This window comes from Poecilia latipinna, unplaced genomic scaffold (assembly GCF_001443285.1).
Source record: "Poecilia latipinna isolate Pla-1442-1.1 unplaced genomic scaffold, P_latipinna-1.0 Scaffold13, whole genome shotgun sequence".
Taxonomy (NCBI): Eukaryota; Metazoa; Chordata; class Actinopteri; order Cyprinodontiformes; family Poeciliidae; genus Poecilia; species Poecilia latipinna.
In genome coordinates this window covers 492905-514120 of record NW_015112629.1, presented here as the reverse complement: position 1 = coordinate 514120, position 21216 = coordinate 492905, and the positions used below count along the sequence as shown (strand labels likewise).

General features: G+C 36.8%; 3 protein-coding genes across 3 annotated transcripts; 1 reads left to right on the top strand and 2 right to left on the bottom strand.

The window, feature by feature from the left end:
• Positions 1 to 7538: 7538 nt before the first annotated feature.
• Positions 7539 to 11531, bottom strand: arpc3 (actin related protein 2/3 complex, subunit 3). Its single transcript, XM_015031169.1, has 7 exons — positions 11419 to 11531; positions 10954 to 11053; positions 10540 to 10616; positions 9485 to 9553; positions 9123 to 9249; positions 8811 to 8905; positions 7539 to 7765 (listed from the first exon to the last, which is right to left on the bottom strand). Exons 1-7 carry the CDS (start codon positions 11422 to 11424, stop codon positions 7703 to 7705), a joined length of 537 nt encoding a protein of 178 aa, XP_014886655.1. The 5' UTR covers positions 11425 to 11531; the 3' UTR covers positions 7539 to 7702.
• A 126-nt stretch (positions 11532 to 11657) lies between these two features.
• Positions 11658 to 14794, bottom strand: gpn3 (GPN-loop GTPase 3). Its single transcript, XM_015031143.1, has 8 exons — positions 14604 to 14794; positions 14350 to 14458; positions 14041 to 14208; positions 13265 to 13389; positions 13020 to 13135; positions 12783 to 12879; positions 12574 to 12702; positions 11658 to 12004 (listed from the first exon to the last, which is right to left on the bottom strand). Exons 1-8 carry the CDS (start codon positions 14649 to 14651, stop codon positions 11939 to 11941), a joined length of 858 nt encoding a protein of 285 aa, XP_014886629.1. The 5' UTR covers positions 14652 to 14794; the 3' UTR covers positions 11658 to 11938.
• A 232-nt stretch (positions 14795 to 15026) lies between these two features.
• On the top strand, positions 15027 to 20513 carry rnf170 (ring finger protein 170). Its single transcript, XM_015031157.1, has 7 exons — positions 15027 to 15205; positions 16005 to 16160; positions 16471 to 16546; positions 16693 to 16807; positions 16976 to 17049; positions 17357 to 17488; positions 18284 to 20513. The coding sequence occupies exons 2-7, from the start codon at positions 16021 to 16023 to the stop codon at positions 18551 to 18553; spliced, it is 807 nt and encodes a 268-aa protein (XP_014886643.1). The 5' UTR covers positions 15027 to 15205; positions 16005 to 16020; the 3' UTR covers positions 18554 to 20513.
• Positions 20514 to 21216: the final 703 nt, after the last annotated feature.

The following is a 21216-nucleotide window of genomic DNA, read 5'->3' as shown; positions in this document are numbered from 1 at the left end:
GTGCTTTCAGAAATACTTCAGCTGAAAACTAAAAGCCATGTAGTTGTATAATTTGTAGATTTACCCAACGCTGCAATCCTGAAGGATTTATGATATGCTTATTCTACGGGTACCTTAAAGTGGATTGCAGATTTTATGGGAATTGTTTTTCCCCTTAAAAATAAAAAAAAAAAAAAAAAAAAAAAGGAAAAGCAGATGGAGGCGAGAGTATAATTTCTGACCCTGTGAGGCTTTGTTCTATTAATTACTCTGCTTAGTTTTCTAAATAAAGGTGTATGAAGTTCGATAAGCCCCCATAGGCATGAGGAAAGAAAATACCAGCTCTCTGAGTGGTTGTGACCCTTTCCGAACAGTTGGGTTCTCAAGAGGGTTCATCAATTCCACCTATTCTCTCTGCTGCAGTAGTAATAACCTTTTTGCTAATTGCTTCATTACCATGACAGTGACTTTCCACCAACACAGGATTTACTGCACCTCAGAGACTCCAGTTACTGCGGGATTTATTTATTTATTTTCTTACAGTACAATAATCTGAGCTGCTCTATAAGCATTTATTAATGAATTGAAAAGGTTACAGTTAGTATACAAAGATGCCTCTTACTAAACCTAATTCAGTTTGGGCCTACATATAAAAAAATGCCACCATAATTCAACATGGGAACCTTTTTGAACACAACTTGTTTTGCAGCAGGTAAGTAATATTTTAGATCTAACAAGGGTATCCCTGCAAGGCTGAGTGTTTCAGAAGAAATGATGAGAGATGCACATCTCTGTGAAGACTGCATGGACCAAGAGTTTTGAGATTTTTCTGGAACCACATTGCCATCTGTGTAGAGAGGCACTTAAATCAACATGTGCTGGTCCATCTGGACTATTTTATTAAGCAGATATGCCTACGGCTCAACTTGTAGTTGGCTGAAATCCCTTTCAACATTCAAAGATGCAGCGCTACCTGCGGAGTTCAGAGAGTCAGACGCTCCGCGAGCGTCATGAACAAAAAAAAGAGAGAAATCTTCAGATGTTTTTAACTAGCAAGGTGGAAAAAAAAGAGTCCAGAGACGACGAAAGACTGGGACCGAAAACAGATGAATATCTGATATCAAAGCACAGAAAAGTTCCTGATCAAAATGTTGAAAGTGCTTGTGTGTCCTTTTTGTCTGAGGCTTCTCTCTCTGAAATGATTTATCATCAAAAAAAGGAGACATTAAGGAAAAATATTTCATCAAATCCAATTACTTTTGTTGTTTGTTTTTTTTTTTATCAAACTTTTTGACATTTAATTTAACGATTGCCCTCAGGCTTCTACAAGTGCACTCTGTCACATTGTAAGTTGTGGGCACTTCCAAAGACCTGTTACAAAAGATCTCAAACTAAACAGAAATGGTCTCATTCACTTTGTATCTATTGCATTCTTCATTGTGGTTTTTCCCTCAGACATGTCTAATCAATGCTACATATTATTACCCTCTATTAGCCACTGGCCTGGGCTCTCTATCTCTCTCCAGTTGGCTTTGCTGCAGTGCTTGATCACTCGTACAGACAAAAACTCATGCAGGGTTTTATTATATTAATACGCTGCATCATAAGCTAATGATGCAGCATTTAATAGCATCATTAGTTCACACAAATGAGCCCAGCATACATACACAGCAAGTGTACCTCCCATCTCATGTGAGAGGTAAGGGTATTACTCAAAGCTAAGGCTACAGTTCCCAAAAGCCCCATTACATTCGGTTATAAATTAAATGGTGCCGTATTTGCCTCCCCTGGAGGCAGAGCTTGTGTGTTTGTCTTTCTTTACTCGAACCTTGTAAAAGATAAATGCGATGACAGGGGACTTTTTAATCTGCATTTTGCCTACAGCATCATCTGTTGTGACAATTTGTTAAAGCTTCTTTCTCTGCACATTTCACAGTTTGATGCGAGCAGCGGAGTGCCAAACACACAAAGGAAAGATTCAAAATGGGACTGTAAAAGCTTACTTGAAGGCAACAAAAATAAAAAAATAAAAAAATAAAAAATAACATAGAGTGACAGAGGAGAGCTTAAAGTATGACCAGATTGTTTTTTATTTTTTTTGCAAAATGTTGATATAAACCTTCAACCATGGGTAAGAATGGTTGAATAAAATTCTTCTGGTTTTATTCATCAGGCATAAAATCTGATGAGTAAGATGAAGTTAAAAATTGTATTAATTATTAACTTTAAACTGTATTCAAATTAATTAGTTGTCATATGTTAACTTAAGAGAAGTAGCTGTCCACATTAAAAAGACTGAAATTAAAGTTGGCTGTTTCTCAACAGCCCAGAAATAAAAAATACAATATAATTGCCACACATGTAGAAAACAAAGATAGCCTTAGCAATGACCTCCACTTCTGTCAGAATGTGTCTTGAGACACCTCCCATTTATAGTACCTTACTACTTCTGCATGTAAAACCATAAAATACAAAGAAATGTTTTGCCTTTGCCTTGCATTGTTACTGTTTTAAAGTAGCAATGCAAGCAGTTCGCATAGATCAGATCCAAACATCCTGCACATATCAGACTCTTCTCTGCATCTGGGTCCAACGGTACCACAACAAACTGTGATAGTCCCTGCAGTTCATGCTGATCTCACAACTATGCACCTCTTTTCGTTTATCATCAATTAAGTATGTCGCTTGAACAAATCCAGCAAAACATGTGCTTAAGGTCACTGAAAATGGATTTTATATCAAATCAAAACACCAAAAGATATTAACTGCTTGTAACACTTTAACAGAACCTCACTTCAAAAAACCTGAACTATTCCTTTAAATTGAGCTATCTATCGCTCTGCAATTGGCTGTTTGAAACTGAAAATGTAGACAGGAGCCAAAGGTCAATAAGAGCCTGGGCTAGATGATGGTGACTCCAGAACAGAGAACTGCAGGCTACATCCTTTGCATATTCTTTCTGTACATGTGTGTTTGTCTCCCAAATCACAAAACATGCATTTTAGGTTATTTTGCAGCTCCCAATTAACTTTTAACTTTAGTGATTTTGTGCATGAATACTTGTCTCTGTAATGCACTAGTGACTTGTAAAGTTCTATCCTTTGACTGCTGGCATAAGCTACAGAAAAGTAGACTAATAAGCTGGTATAAATAACAAGAGAGCCAAAGTATTGACTGGATTTAAATTGCCAGCTTGGCCAAACATCTGCACACCAAGGTAACGCTTGTGATGCGTGAACAAAACAGCCAATCATCCGGTGGAAGCAGGATTCCTTGTTCCACCTGAACAAACATCACATATGATGATCAAGCAGAGGGATTTTAACAAATCAAACTTTTTTTTTTTCTTTTTTGTTTTACCTAGATGAAAACTGAAGTCGTCCTTTGGGATGTGAGACTGCAGTGGAGATGACAGCAACATATCTCCGTGTAGCAGAAAATGTCTCCCTTAGAGGCTCGTTGATTGAAATCTTCAGTCGTCTAGACTTCAGTGAAGAGAATCCAGCGTTCTTATAATGTCCACAAACGTGACATGAGTGAAATTATAGAAAACTAGATGGGTTAAATTGGATATTTTGGGGGCATTTAAATAATGCCCCATTAAGTTTACAGTCATATTCAAAACATTAGATTATTAATCTAAAAAGAAGAAAAAAACCTTCCTTTAGAACAAATCTACAAAATATAAAATTGCATCTTAAATTTACTACCAATTTAACTTTTAAATTGGTAGTAAGCATACTTTTCATTAAACCCACATTTCTGTATTATAAAAGTTTTTTTTATTTTTTTTTATTGGTCTCGTGTAATATCCTAATTCTTTCGCTTGCAGTTTTCATTAACTGTGGAATGAAAATCTGTGGAAAATCATCATAATTAAGAGAAATAAAGGCCGGGAAACACCAGTCTGTGCGCTTAATCTATATTATGTGTTTCACTTAGTGATAAAGTTCCTGAAATAAAAGGACTGTAAACATTGTGGGTATAAGGAAAGATAGTTTTGATCCAGCAAATGTTTTACACAGAAGAACTCACCTTTAAAAAAAAAAATCACCCACCAAAGTCATTTAAATTAGTATGGACATGGCGAAGGGGAGATGAATTGAAGTGCTGCAAAATGTCAAGGGAAACACAATTCTTTATTTTAAAACCATTAAATGTATTCCCAGGTTCATGCGGGCCCATTGAATGGACAGCTGCAATGTTTACAATCATACGCGGCACAGTAAATGTTTACAGGCTAAAGAGTTTAAACACATATAGGAGACGGTAAACTCTGAAGGGACACAGATATAAAATATATCAAACGATAATGTGCAAAATGTGCATTGAATCACAATTGAAGCCTTGTTACCAAGCACATAGGAGGAATGTAGGACATCACATTTACAATGCGTTGCTGAGAGGGAAAATGGCTGGAGAAGGTTGCTGGTTCTGAATACTAATGCTGCAGCCAATGCTTTTCTCAGGACCTTGAATAATGCAGAAAATGATTGAGTGGCACTGTGAAAAGTCAACATATAAAAACCAGATATGAGAACTGAGAAAAAGCAGGAATGCAGATTTTGATGTTAGTAAAGTGACTGCTGATTATTGAACAGTGTCTCAGAGGGCACAGTGCTGTTAATATGTTTTTTTTTTTCTGATTATTCTTTTTGTCACTTAAATGCTTCAGTTGATCAAACCACTTTCAATTCAAAAGCGTTAGGAACAAAATGTTTTAAAATTAGGATTTTATTTATTAAGAACCTTATAATTTCCCCTAAGCATAGCTTGTTGTGCCACCCTTCCTGGTAATAATTGCTACCAGTTATTGATGACAACAACCTATAAAGTCTCTTATTTTGCTGAAGAATTTTAATGCACAAGTCACAAATAAGATAGGGAGAAACAGAGAAAAGTTTGGAAGCTCTAAATTCCCTGGGTGAGAAACAACATTTTGTTTTTTAACCAGCTTATTTTAAACAGCAGCTAAGCGTTGTCTGCTGGTGGGTCAAACAGATCATATAGGCCGTCTTTTTTTCATTCAGTGTGCTTGCTGCTGAAGAAAAACAAATGAAGCCTAGGTGAAAATCTGTATCTATCTTTATTTCCTGTGCAGAATCTTGGGTAATTAGATTAAACATAGCACATTAGAGACAACACAGTTTCTACAGATGTTTCACCTTGCAGCGAAGGTTAACTTTGCTATTTTTAAATTAGTTGGGAGTTTTCACAGACACCTGCCAGCAAAGCCTCTTACTTTTTAGGTCAACTCTAACAAGCTAAAAGGCAATATTAGGGTTCAACAATTCCAAAGAAAGTTATTCTACGGCAGTAAAATGCAGTCAATCCAGCCATTATGATGACTGTTTAAAAAAAAAAAAAAAATTGACGACCAAGCAGCAATTTCTGTTGGGCCCATTTTCCATTATTTGCAGTTTTCTCCCTACAAATCCAGGTTGCTAGAGGTTCTAATGTAGAAACATTTTGCGTTCTTTCTCATCTTCAGAGCCTAATAAGAACCCACAGGAAGGCATTTCTGTGGATGCTGGAAGTGATTATGACATCCATCTGTGAGAAGTGGCTGTTTTTGGGCCTCAAGACACATTACTCTGGGATTTTCTTTTCACATCATTATTTCACGTTCATTAGTTGAGTTGTGACTTTACCACTTCACCCAAGTCTCCAGTGTGCTTTTAACATCAGCTTCTTTCTCATTTTGTGAGTTTTTGTAAAGCACATTTTCTTCCAGTGACAATCCTTCATGGCCCTTTAGGATTATATTTATGAAAGAAGTCTGGCACCTAGATGTGCCAGAAGGCTTAACGCAATACATCAGCATTAAACGTGACCTGCTAAGTAATTTGCTTTTCATCCAAGACCTAGGAGCACAGAACACTCTGTGAAATTAATTGTGGAAGAATGTCTGAAAGTATCTTTTGCTGTGACAAAAGTAAGTCTATCCCACTGCAAATTTCTCATGTTTTTTTTTTTTTTAAAGATAGTCAGAAGAAATACAAAAATCAGTTTTTAACTTACTGAGAAGAAAAAAGGGTAACACTTTATTTGAAGGGGGGTGCATGACACTTTCATAAACATAACATCTGTCATGAACATGAATAAGCCTTCATGAATATTTATGACTGTTGTCATAAAGCGTCATTCAGTAAATTATATAAGGAGACTTTAGAGAACTCAATTAACCTGACAGCCATGTTTTTGGACTGTCGGAGGAAGCCGGAGTGAGAGACGCATCATAAGTTGTATAATAGCTCTTGAGGGCTGAACTTGGACACCCCTGTGCTAATTAACATACAAGAGCAGATGTTCTACATGCAGCTTAATGTTGAGGTCATCTTAGTTTGCTTTTAGAACTTACAATCTGCATAGAGTTGAAACTTAAAGTCAAAATTTAGACCTAATTTATATATAAACCCACCCACCCCCAACATTCTAAAGGGTTTGCTTTAATGTACACCTGCATTTGTCTACTATTTAAAAACTTATGTGGGATGCCCAAGTCAAGTGCTGGAGAGCTACAATCCAACAGTTTAGTCTCACTAGGCCTCTGCAGAGCTGACTGACATGCTGATGCGGGAATTCAACCAAGACCCTCTTGAGGACTGAATTTAGGTGTCTTCAATCAATGTGGCGTTATGACTAGGTTGTCTTTTTAAGTATTTCTTCATAAAGAAAAGCTTAAATATTACTAATAAGATGTTAATAGCCATTTTAATTTGGATACATTTCAGTTAACTGAAGCTGCTCTGTCTTGGTGATCAATAAAATTGAAGAGAAATGTGTGTAGGCCTCAGCACATTTTGACACACCAGGACAGTGGCTGCATACCCAAAAGCAGTTTCCATGGTACTGCAGTGCAGCTGAAAATATAAATCTTTTGATAAGATTTGTCCTTTCTTAACTGGCATCAAAGAGTGTGTCAAATCCAGCCATCCTGTGGAATTTATGCTATGCCCTCTTTTATGCCAGCAGGCAGAAATATATTCATATTTATATTCTCATCTTGCCTCAACTTGGTAAGGACAAGCGTGACTATAGAAAGTGAGAGAAGAGCTGACTACCAATGACCACAACGTGATGCTGGCCTGGTAGCCCTGTCATATGAGTAATATGTAAGAATCTTCCAATGTGTATGTATATATACTTTTTATGTATGTATAGGCTAGATGCATATAACCCAGTCATATCCTGGACTCGGTATGTATTTCTTTAACCTATGTCTGGTATGTATTAGTTATATCATAAGTTGAGAATTTGCAGGAATCAGGACACCTCTGATAAGAAGAGCATACATATTGGATATACAGTCTAATATACAGGTATGAGCGATTGTGAGTAGATTGATGTATTTTAACAACTACACTTATTTTCAGTTACAGTAATATTAAAATTGGATGGGAAATATATGCAACATACAAAGAATATTGTTTTTTCTCCCCAATGCGTCTTCAAGTGTTTCAACCTGACAGCAGTGACATATGGTATGATAGCAGGATTCCTGTAAAGCTTATTTTTGTCATGTATAAAAATGTGTAAGAACAAAACAAAAAACAACATTACCAATCTCTCAAACTTCTTTATTGTATTACACACCAGCCCAATATGATCAACATCCAGACAAGTGAACATATAATTTTATTTTTTTTTTTAAGTCAAACAGTATAAAATTTTAACAGAAAATCAAAACTTGCTTTATTGCAGTCTCTGTGTCCCTTCTGGTTCACTGTCCAGGAGCAGAGAGACTTTTGTTCATGAACTGCTTCTTCACAAAGCACAGCCACCACTGAAAAAAAAAAACAAAAACACAAACACAGATTAGGACAAACACTGGCATTTTTAAATTGTAGTATTTTATTGATGGACTAAAAGTCTACATGGTCTTTCAACAGAAATAGAAAACAAAGAGCTGTTTAACATGACTACGTAAAGGTCTCAATGTATGGACAAAGCTGGCAAAATGATTTTATCGTACTAATTTTAATTAACATTGGCATTAAAGTTTTGCTTTCAAAACTGCTTTACAGACTTCAAACAGAACTGTTTAACATAAAAAGATATCTATAAAAATCTGGCATCCTCTCAAGTAATCCAGTAACACAAAATTTGAGTTCTCATGATAAAAAGCTCTTTACTTTTATTACAGAAAGAAAACAGTAGTATATATAAAAACTCAAAATTATTGGTTCGTAAGCAGGAAAGCGGCACCATTTAAAATATCTGCTTTAGTCATTTCATCTTGTGACATCATGAATTTAGAGCCAGAATAACCAGCCTCTCTTCTCCACTTTGTCTATTTTCAGGCTGACCTACAGAAAGCGACCACATTCTAACCTGTGCTGAAAGCTCAATCACACAAGAAACTGCAGGGCACCAAAACACAGAGAGCCTGCCTAGCTTTGCAACAAAATGGATATTTGCTTAGCAGCATGCCTCAAGTCCACAGAACATAAAGTCTTATGGAAGCATTCCCATTTCAAATTCCTGTATTTCAAATTGCAGCACCGCTGAAAAAAACTGATACATGTCTACTCTTTTTTTTTTTTGGTCTTTGGCCCATCTCATTTTTGGTTTTTTTTTTCTACCTGAGTCTATCTCTGCTAATAATGTATTATATGAGCTGAACAACTAGCCGCTCATCTTGTAAAAAAAAATCAGAAAAAGATGTTAATGAGAGGTCAATAAAAGCACTAAAACACCTTTCTTTGGCATCTGGAGAATTTAACTATTTTCACAGTCACTGCAGCAGCAGCAGATTGAATCATACATTTAATAAGGTAACCTTTGACATCAGAAAGAAAATTCTAATAAATCAAAAGTATGAGACTTACCTTGCTGGGTTTGTCTGTTTGCGGGTCAAACACACGATCACATAGCCTTAAACCGGTCTCCTGGCGAAGCTGCTGCAGGTACGCCCTCATTGTCTCTGAGATGGAAGAATACATTCATTTAGAGTTCAAAACTATCATTTGCAGTGCCAACTTAGATTTTTGTGCCATTGTTTAGACTCTTACACAGAAACTTTTAAACTAATCGAGGTGTATGCTCCCTGCCTTCAAACAGCAGCAGAACATCTCCACCACTGTTAAAACCTCAACAAAGACAAGCTTACCGCTTGTCACAATATTAAAGCTCTCTCTCACCGTCCTCCTGCTTGTTTCCGGGCTTGACATACATAGCATTAAGAGGGAAGCCAGGTTCTCCAGGAATGGGAAAGTTTGTGATGCCCAGAGTGTACATCTCCTTTTCTCCTTGGCTCCTAGAGCTGCACTGCAAGATTTATACATAATCCCAAATCAGCAATTTTAAGGTGTCCAAATTCATTTAAATCAGCTACTTCCTCCTTAAAGTGTGCAAGAATATAAAATAAAATAAAAATAAAATAAAACAAAGGCTTGTCATGTTCTGTTCAAGGCACAACTACTTTAATGGAAACATTAAGTGCTACTATATATTTTAAAATCAAGCTCCAAGAACTGGTCATGCTGCACAGTAAAAAATTTACCTTCTGTAGCTTCTTAAGGCATTCAGAGATGTAGAGTGTGACATAGATCAGTGTCCTGTCAGCCTCATTCTGGAAAACAAATTCACATAACTTATTAAAAACTAACGATGTAGACCTGCACAATATATTGCATCGCAATAGCAGTGTGTGTGCAATACTACAACTGCAATGAAGAGCTTGGAGGCAGGTTTTAATATCACCTCAAACTCTTCTTGCTAGTAATATATTTGGTCAGTAGGAAGGATTTTCATTTCCTTTTATACAAGCATTCAACATAGATCCTGCCAACTGAGATGCTCAAGCTTAAGAGCATCTCGGTTGGCAGGTGGTGATGGACAATAAAAAGTGAAGAATCATGTATTAACACCACAATATTTAAGGGCTGCACGAGATTTATTTTCTATCTCATGCAGCCCAACAATTTTCCATGCCAAATGCATCCCACAGAAAAATTTCTTTGTAAAAGAGTTAAACCCTCAGAGGCAAAAGTCAGACAGATGCACACCAAGTTGCAAGACAACAGCTTCTTAGTTTGGTTTTGTAAAAGAGTTAAACCCTCAGAAATAAAACATTTTCTTATATGCAGAATAATAAAACTTGCAGAACAAGTGCATAAATCGGTAATATAAAGTAGGCTATATTTGGGCTTCAGGATTCCAATGAATAGGACTACTCAAGGGTGACAAGAACGACAGAAAAGGTTCAATGATGATACATGCCCTTAAAAATCCAAAGCAACTCCTACAGGACTGTGTTGTTAAAAAGGTACGAGATGAAACAAGCCAGGGCATGTGGAGAAACATGAAATACTCAGCTGCTTCAAGACACAGATTACTGAGGCACAAGCTGTATGCGTCACTATTGAGCTCCATGGTTACAATTTCCAAAATTATCTCAAGCGTTTTTGGGATATACAGCTTTTTGTCTTTGTGTCTTTTAAAGTTCCTAACTTGACTGCATAGTTTTAAGAAAACAGGGTTAATCAGCAATATTACAGTGTCAGGAGTACATAAAGGTTCATAATTCAACTTTGTTGTGATTTCTTGATCTCTTACCTTGATTTCATAATTCTTAAAGAAAACATTGGCCTTGAAATAGTAGATTGCTTCATCTATGATGTCAGAATCTACGCCTGGAATAATAAAAAACCAAATGTTTTCATTAGACATTATCCCATTTCTTACACAAATCTTTATTGTTTTAGTACTGACCACCATTGAATCGTTAGAAAATGTCTCAATTACGTATACAGATGTCACAACTGCACAATTAAGAGACGTATAAATCAAAATGCAGAAGTTAGAGGAACGGTGCCACTTTAGTTTGCATTGTTCAGACCATATAAGGAAGTGAAGCTCAGTCATGAATCAGGAACTCAATGCATGCAACAACAACAACCCACATCTCTGCAGAACGCCCAAGATTATGTAGATACGTTTTTTGAAAAACAAGGATGAAGGAACCCTCACCGTCTCCTCTGGCTGGTCCCTTGAACTGTGTTTTGACGGGAAGCAGGGCCATGTTTCCCACCAGCCTGGTTTCAGGGACCATCAAGCTTGAGTGATAAGCCTGAAGAAGAAGAAGGAAAAAAAGACAAGTCCTGTCATTTTTGTCGAGTACGTTTGTTAATTTATAGTCCCCGGAATGAAAGCTGCTTTTCATCGGTGGTACTAAGCGTTTTATATACGTGTATATAAAATGCTAAACTCATTAAAAACAGTACAATGACAGAAATGAATTTGTGTACTGTCGCGAGTCAGCCACTAGCAGCTATGAAGCGAATGCTAAAGTAGCTAGCCTACTGTGCTAGATTTGTCTCGAGAGCTAATGTTAAAAGCAGATTCAACATCTAGTTGCGTATTTCTAGAGATTCTTGGCTCCTAACAGTGAGCTGAAAGCTTATATTTGTCGTTTATCGCACGGGATATACTCACCGGCATATTGAATGAAATATAAATCCAACTGCTCAGCAGGAAAAACGTACAGGCACCCCCCGAAGCCTCTGCTTCCGCTTGTTCCACCCTTCAGCTTTACAGGAAGTGGCCACGTGTCGTGTTGCGTTGCAGCCACGTGGTGGCGCGCGCAAGCTCTTTTTTTTTCCCCCCACCCCACATGAACACGTATTCATGTTTATGTTCCCCCCCCCCCACATTTAAAAAACACGGGCAAGTTGTCTGGTGTATGCAATATTTTATTTTAAAAATATATATTTTGTTTTTAAATCTATAATAAATCAACCAAAAGTCAAAGATTTACACGTGTACATCACTCTAAAATAACAAAATATGAAACAGAGGTTCCTTTAAATTTTATAAGTTATTTAAAAGAAGAAACAAAATACTTTTATGCAAGTCCAGTCCGTTTTTCAGAAATATTCATGCAATGAATATCAAACAGTAAAGTTGAACTTCATTTATGGCAAGTCATTTTTCCACTTCAGGGTTCAATTAGTCCTCAGCTGCTGACTTTGTCTTGAAAGATCTCGTCATAATTTAGGTTGGACTGCTCCTCGTCAACTTCCTGTCAATAGGGAAAGCATAAAAAGTCATGATTATATACAAATATAAACCCATACACACAATGCCTTGCATGATTATTCATACGCCCTTTCACATTTTATTGCATTACAACCATAAACTTGAATGTAATTTACTCAACTTTTTGTTTTTAAGTATGGTAACTGCAAACCTGCGTGTCCACATGAGCTGACAGTTAACCAAGCACCACTTCTTTCAGAGAACCAGCTAAAATGTATTCGGTAACACTAAGAGCCCCAATTTGAACTGTCTCGCCTAAATGCAAAATACCACGTTTGAAGGGAAGATGGATGAAACGAAATACAGGGCAAACCTTTAAGAAAACACAACACTTGAAAGTTTCAGAAGCATGCATTCTTTTTTTCGTTCCAAATTAATATACTACTTTGCCTTGGTCTACTGCCTTTGGACACAAATGTGAAAAGCTCAAAGGCTGTGAATTTTACATTGTTCTTGACAGTGACATCGGTTCCAAAGCTCTACTGCAAGGAACTGTGTAACAATAATTATTCATTTTCAGTACGTGTCCAATGTTTTGTTTTGTCGTTTTACCTTGGGCTCCTTAACCTCCAGGTCCTCTCCATACTGTATGGAGAAGTCAATGTGCTGCAGAACTATGTTTATCCCCTCCTCATCTGTACGGTCAAAAGGCAGGAATCTTACCATGCTGTAGTCATCTATCTGGAGACATAAACAATCTTAGTTTTCTCAATATAAACTACAAGAATATCATTAAACACCAAAACTAGGACTCTACTTACCAAACCACAAATTGCTTTAGTAAGCTTTTTGAACTTTTTGCTTCTGAAAGTGTCAGAGTTATCTTCCATCATGGAGTACATGTCTGGATCCAAGTACCTTGTAAATATACAACAACAAAATATTTTAAAACTCAGTATGAAGAGAAGGATCAGCAAGGTTTATAACAAAATCTGACAAATAAAATGCAGCCTCATCGAAGTTGGCAAGCATTCAGTGTTTTATTCTTACTAACTTACTTTTCAATTTCCTTCTTAGCCTTTGGAGCAAGCAGGTCCATTTTTGTCATGACATTTACTTGAGGAATTTCTAACGACACCATTGCACTGAGGGCAGCCATAACTCCAGAGATGAACTTTAGTGCAAGACAACGGAAACATCAGTGCATATTTAAAGTAAAGTAGGTTCATTTGAATAATGCTTCAACAAAAAAAAAGAAGAAAAAAAACAAAAACAAAAACAAAAAAAACAAAGAGAAAGTTACCTTAAAAGACTCCACCATAAACTGTGAATCTACCAAAAAGACCCCGCAAACCCGAAACTCCCACTGCTGGAGCTGCTCCACCAGCTGCCTCATCACAGGGAGGTGTGTGTAAAGCTCAATCTGACCTGGTAAAGTGTGAGAAGAGCTGCATCAGTCATGCACAGCTGACACTTTTTCATAAATAACATCAAGGGTGGATCTAAGAGCTGCACAGACTCTTATTAAGATGACATGTTTTCAGTATATACACCAAGATCAACAGCTGGTAAACTTTTTCCAACTTTAATGTTACACATATCCTGTAAAAATTCAAATGAAATATAAATAAATTTAAAATTTCAGTGTAAAAAAAAAAAACTACCACCACCATGTTTTATTGTACTTTTGTTCTAAACATACTTTTTAAATGGCTAAATGGTTCAAGCAAGGTCTGATTACAACATAACATATTCTCCTTCAGGTTTTGGGCAGATTTAAGAGAGACTTGGATAGTTTCTTTGGAAGAAAAGGATTGAGTCTCGCAGCTGTGTTGCTGATATACAGAGAATATAAAACATTGCTGTTACTCCTACAACATAAAAAGGACTTGCAAGAAATTCCAGCAGCTAGCTCAGTGTTGCTGCTTTCCTTGTCAGTTTCCATCTTTTCTTCCCATTTCACATGAACATTGACTTTAAAAACACTGTGCTTTGAAATTAAATCAGTTATTTAAATAAACTCTAACCTAATAAAGTTTTCACCTTCATTAAAACTTGGATCCAACGCAGAACATTTACCTGGGCAATCAAACAATATGTAGTCATCTTCTACGTGGCCGAGGCTTTCTTCCAGCCAGTCAAAGTTGTTGGCAAAGTACTCCATACAGAAGACCAGGCCTCCATTAGGGCCAAATCTCAGAGAGTTATCCTCCATTACGTCATCTACCTGAATGAGTTCACGGATGTCTGAGAAAACAGAAACAGAATATAGCAGACAAAGAGGTGTGTTAAATGTATCATGGCTCTAACATTTTCCTATTTTAACTTAATTCATATTTCCTTGGTAGTGTGTATTCCTATTACACATCCATCCAAAGTAAAACTTACCTGCCATAACAGGGTAATTAAAATGCTCTGCAGCAGGATCCAGGTTCACCACCTGGACTGAGCGGTTTAACGACTCTGCGTGCTGAACCATGGTGGAGCAGTAGGTACTCTGAAATAATAATAATAATAAAAAATTTATTAAAAAGACTAACACGTTTTACTTTTGCGTAGAAGACAAGACAGCCTCACGCCGCATCACAACATGTTAGCCGAACAACATAGCACAACCTCTCACCACAGACCAGGAAAGTTACCTTGCCGCTTCCAGCTGGGCCCATAACTAACTGTGCATAACGAGGCATTTTCTACCTCTGGAGAAGTCCGCTCAAAAGAAGTCCAACCTTTTCTAATAATCCACGATAGCTTAGTACAGTTAGGTACTACTGTATTAGTGTGACTACTTCTTCGTTCGAGGACACCACGCTGTAGGCACCGCTATTGCCACCTAGTGCTTAGACTGTGAATTATCACTCTCTGAAAAAGCAAGTATTTCAAGGTTCACTTTTAATGTTACGTTTAACTGGGTAACAATAACTTGATAAAAAAAAATGTGCATGTTATTAAGTATATATTTATAAGGCAGAATTAAGACTGCACTCACATTCCATCGGTGATCTGTCGTCAAAAACCACAGATCACTCCAACACACTAGGCGGCGGTAATAAATTCTAACAATAAGAATGTAACAAAGAGAAAGGGAATCGAGTGAGCTGCTATCAGCTGTCCATGCAATGATATGCGATATGGTCACTTGGCTAACTTACAAAAACACATAACAAAATGCCTGAACGGGGTGAATGGACTTGACAGGTTACGGTTGCAGAGGGATATTTGGGTAAAAGTAGGCTTCTTATTGGTAAGTACCCTTCTCGTTGTAAGTTCAGCTTGTAATTTATATTTTAACGTTTTGAGTTATGTTGCTTAAGTAAAACTTTGTAGTTATTTGACTCTTTCACAGCTACTGTGTAGAAATGCTTAGATAGTTAAAATAATAATAATAATAACAACCTAGTTTCCTCCTTCCTTGGTGTTTAAACTCCTCAGCTTATGAAAACGAAACGTTCAAGGCTAAACAAGCATCTCCCCTATTCTCAAGTGTTACATGGCTTTTTGCTAACGAGCCAACCCCGGTCCACTTATTTTAGTTTCGAAAAATATAAGCTCGGCCTTGGTGTTCATTGAGCCTGCCCATGACGCAACCACCAAAATACTACTTAACAATCTAGCCCCCATTTTGTTTTGACGTGAAACTCAGTATGCGATTAAAGTGTTGTTTATTCCTGAAATTACACTAAAAAGTATTGTCGTTATATTACGACAATACCATTTGGGTTAACTCTGCTTACAATGTAAGCAACCCTTCCAGTTCGTCCTCTGAAAAAAAAAGTAAATAAAATTTATGCATTCCAACAAGAATTCATTAAAATGTCTACCTTGAGTTTGATACAGAGGTGGCTAAATGTTTTATGAAGCCATGATAATTTGGAGCCCCGCCTTTTTTGCTTTCTGCATTTTACATTCTAGCAATCGTTGTTCCGAAAATGTAATTTTTCTGCTTGTTTCAAATGTGATATGATTCCTCGATCTAAATAAAAGTGTCAAGGAAAACCGTGAAGACGGTAACCTACACTTTCCTCTTGTGTTCATTGTTGCAGGCTATGAGTGTGGATAATGGAGGATGGTCAAGGTGGGGACTTGGACTACCTGATCCAAGATGAGGACACCATCATAGAGGGTGTTAGCAACCAGGTTTTGTTTGTAGTGGTTGTCAGTTTCACCTTCCTTGCAGGCATCTTCACTTTGCTCTGCAGGTAAACCACTAAGTCAGGCTGGTTAATTTAAATAGTTTTGAGAATTTTGTTAATAAAATAACAAGTGTACAATAAGTGGTCACAGAAGTATCATTTTTAATATCAAAATCCATCTAGGTATTTCTTTCTTACTGATTTAAATTTCACAGAGTTCTTTGAAACCAACACGTGCATATGTGTTACAAACCAGTTGCCAACAAAATAATCCCAGCTGCAGTCTCCTCATGCAGTCAGAGAAATCACCTTCAATCTTCCTGTGATCTTGTTTGAAACCTGTGTAACTAAAAAAACTTCCTTTTGTCCTTTACAGACAGGAAGAGCAGAATATCCATCCTGAAAATCAGGAGCATGTTCGAGCTGTCCGACAGCAGCTCCAAACTGAGCAGGTAAAACTAATAACTTTTAGGCATGGCTTTGTTGAAATGCCATGATTACTGTCATTTGAATTACATCTATATATTTGTATAAAGTGCAAATGACTGAGTCATTGCAGATATTTTACGTGTGTCATTTCTACTTTTCTTCTCCTTAGGATGAAAATCCGCAGGCTGAGGCTAGACAGCAGTATTACACAGACATGTCTTGCCCTGTGTGTTTACAACAGGCTGTGCTGCCTGTGGAGACCAACTGTGGACACCTTTTTTGTGGTAATTACATGGACAGTTTTACAAATTCACGTGTTTCTGGCATAGTTAGTGTAGTAAGAAACAGAGGAAACGATGAGTTGGTACAATCATTAGTGTAAAACATTTTTTCTTCACATTTTTACAACATTGGTGTTCTCAATATTGCTGTTTTATGTGTTTTTTGCATAGGCTCCTGCCTTATAGCTTATTGGAGGTACGGCACCTGGCTGGGTGCGATCAACTGCCCAATCTGCAGACAAATGGTGAGTGATACAATGCCACATCATTACCTTATTGCAATCATGCAATCATACCATTGTTATGCTTTAATGCCTCTAAAGTTTGTGAGGAAAAACAAATCTTGTGGGTTTTATAGTTAAAACCAGAGGTGCAGTGGTTGCTTCTTATGAAGACTAAGCTTTCCCTTTCCTGCACAATTCTTCTGAGTTTCTGTTACACTTGATCAAAACAGTTTGTTTAATTTCAGTGATTCTTAGAAATGTTTTGTGAGATTGTGTTTGTGGATTATGTCGTTTGTCTTAGACATGTATTTTGTTTGTGTTTTTCTAGGTAACACTTCTGTTCCCGTTATTTCACGAGCACGCCGCTCCTCAGAGGGTTCAGGACGGCGAGGCCGAACCTCAGCTTATATTACGAGACATCAACAATTACAATCGAAGATTTTCTGGTCAGCCAAGATCTGTGAGTCTTTTTTTTTTTTTTTTGTCTTATACAGGTTGCATTTACATAAGTCGTCTTGATCTTTAAAGATTTTTTTTATTATATAAAAAGAATATACTATTATATTCTTTTAGAATAGTGTCTGTCATGTTCACTTGTGTAACCGTAAGGAAATCTATACTTTTTTGGAGCAGCATAATCTCAATTGAAATTTTTATTTTTAAAAAATCCACCTTTTTCTTTGACTGTATGTATTTCTTTTTATTCTTCATTATGAAGATAAACTCAACACTGTAATGGACAACTTTAAGATACAACTTTAATAACTTTATAGAGCCTAAGTTAATGTTAGTTGGCATGTTGGTGTAAGCTAACATAATAATTGCATTTATGCTAACGTCATCTTTTTAGCTAATGTTAGCTATGATCTTACACTTTAGGTCAGTGAGCAGCATGTTCTACAACATTTTTTAAAACTGATTACCTGAGGTTTTAGCATCGACTTAAAGTTGTTATCCATTTTAGTCAGACAGTTTTGCTGTGCAAGATTCGCAGACTGTTTGACTTTTTGTCTGCTGCTTCTGCTTATTTCTGCCAACTGTTCTGGGTTTGACTTCAAGTAGTTTTGCTGTTTTCAGCAGTGGCATTCAGTTTACATCATTCACACTTCATTTTTGCAGGAAATGCACATTTTCTAGTTTCAGCGCCGTTTTTCTTTTGCTCATATGTGCAGTGGACGCCGGTGAATGTGGCCCGCCCTGAGTTTAGAAGACGCCTTTTCATAACTCTACATCTTGTCTGTTTTCCTTCTGTCAGCTTATGGACAGGCTGCGGGACGTCCCCACCCTGCTCCGTCATGCCTTCAGGGAGATGTTTTCTTTGGGCGGACTCTTCTGGATGTTCCGGATTCGAATTCTTCTCTGTCTCGTCGGTGCCATCACCTACCTGGCCTCGCCACTCGACATTCTCCCGGAAGCTCTTTTCGGCCTTCTGGGCTTTATGGACGACTTCTTTGTGATCCTCCTCCTGTTTGTGTACATCTCTATCATGTACAGAGAAGTGGTTACGCAGAGGCTTAACGGCTAGGCCCACACACAGAAACGGGGACAAAAGAGAGATGAATATCTGAGAAGAGTTTGTTAGAAAATATTGGGTTTTCTCAGAGGGGCTTCACTTTAATTAAATGGACCCTGAGCGTCTGACTGGACAGAGGTTAGCAAAACATTGTGAACATCAGATTTTGTTACAAAGGTTCTCATTGAAATTTACAAGGCAAAGGATTTCAGGCAAACAAGTTACAATCAAATGAACATGTATGAACAATGTACTGCTTCAAGATTTAACCGTTTAAAAAAATATAAAAAATCTATTAAGTAATGTGATTATCAACATAATACGGACAACTGTGCAATACAATGACGTCTTGTATTTATGGGTTTATATGTAATGATTCCATCTTAATTTTCACGTCAAAGAACAAGTGTTGAATGGTGAAAGAGTTCCTGTTTGAGCTTGTTGTCATTACAATAACGTGTAACTATGCATATTTTATGATAACTTGGGAAAGCAGAGCTTGTTGAACCGGTTGGAAACATTTTCTGAATAATCTTTTTAAGCAACAATTTAAATTCAATAATCAAAACCTGCTTCCTGCATGCATACACGGAACACTCAACACCTTCTTACACAAACGTTTTCTTAACAAGCCATTCTGAAAATATAAACGGATAATCCTGGACAATTCTGAATGTAAATCGTCTAAAAATGAATGTGAAGTCATTTCTGTTCAGTTTACTTTGACATTCTGTTGTGAAAAGTAAATTTGGTTTGAGCTATGAAATCAGATGGTCAATTCTTCAACAGTTTGCGTCCTTTTGTATTCAGTACACTGTTGGCATTAGCATGTACAATGCAGATCTTTTTTTTTTTATTATTATTATTTGTAAATAGTTTTATCAGTGGTATAGGCGTATTATCTTCAGACGATGAAATGAAAGGTGCCATGTCTGTGTGCTACTGAAGAGCACTGGCTTGCACCGTCTGTTTAAATCCACACACAGTTTTGCTTTCAAAAGTCACATGAATTGGCACCGTTTGCAGGAGATCTTAAAATCATATTTTATTACCATATGATGAATATTAGAACAATTCTGAACTTTCAATTCAAGTACATTTACTGAGTAGGGAAAAAAAAAATATGTATTTCAAGAATGAATTGCTTTTAACAATGTAATGATCAATACTTTGCACAGTCTTCCCTTACCTGTTAATACATTAACTCCAATTAAACTTATAATATTTCACAATGTTGGAACATCTCCAAATGGTAACTAGAATCTGGGGTCCTGTTTTATGCCCTCATCAGCTTTCCAATATGATTAAGGTCTGTGGAACGACATGGCTGGTGTTATCTGCTTACTGAATACTGGATGGATTTTTGCATCACCTCGTTGAAAAAAGCTCACGGAATTTATTTGTATTTATTTGTGTTGGCATCATTTTCAAACAACCAATGTGCATGTAGACAATATTATACAGTTTTAGTCTTGACTTAAATGTTGCCTTTTGCAGCTGTTGACTAGCATTAAGCCTTCATCATTTTTTCCCTCCTTTTTAGTCACTGTTCATGCCGTCAAAATGAATATGTGTCCTCATCCTGCATACAAGCCAGAGGTTTAGAGGGTACACATAATTGAGGAGCTGGGTAATTCAGAAAAAAAAAAAAATCTTAATTTTTATCCAGACAGAAAATGCCCTCCCAATATCAAAGGGTATGTTTTTTTTTTTTTTACTTTGTGTGTGTGAGATTATGCTACTACAATAAAAGATTTAGTCTATTCACACACTCCTTCCACATGCCAGTACCTGCATTGCAGTTGCATTTTAATCCGATCCTATTGTTTACACAAAATCGGAGTTACATTGCTTAACGTAAATCCTTCACTTGGAAGAAAAATCCTTCTGCTGCTGTGTAAATGTCGAGTTCTGTTTACAATTTTGCCATTAACTTTAAATCTTTTTCAATCTAATAAATATGTTGCACATGCCAAAATGTGGCAAACCCTTTTTTTTTTTTTTTTTAATTGACTGGCAGCTCATTTACTGTGTCTCAGTCGTGTTTCAGCAACTTCCACCTCCGTTTCAACACCAAGAACCAAGATGCTTAAGGTATTATCACACCTAATTTTCTAGACCTCAGAACTGGTTCGGAGAGAAATTCATATGGGGAAACACCTCTGAGGAATCAGTTCTCGCCCTGGAATTTCATGTAGGTGATTTAAAAATGCAGGATATTAGTTTTTCTACCAAAGGTGCAGTCAGTCTTAACTGAAAAATACACACATCTGTATTTTTCAGTGTATTTTGATAGACTTTATAAACTTTTACCTTTATAACACAGCAGGTCATGTAACACAGTAACTACTTGTACACTTTGTCAAAATTAAGATTTTCCCACAATAGCAAAGTCTGTAAATTATTTTTAAATTAATCCAGTGGCTCTCTGCCACGTATTTCACAATTACTTTATAGCCATGGTGCTTGTCATAGCAATGGAATGATTATATTGGTGTGTCGATGACAAATCAGTGCGAGTTTCATTGTGGGCCTGGATGGGAGAAGCGGGGAGTCAGAGGTTGTTTATGAGGTTTGTTGTCCGTCAGAGATCAGATGAAATGGTTTGATCAAAACATTAATTGGCTTGATGGCAATTTAAAAAAACAGAAGTAACTCTTCTACATTTTATCACA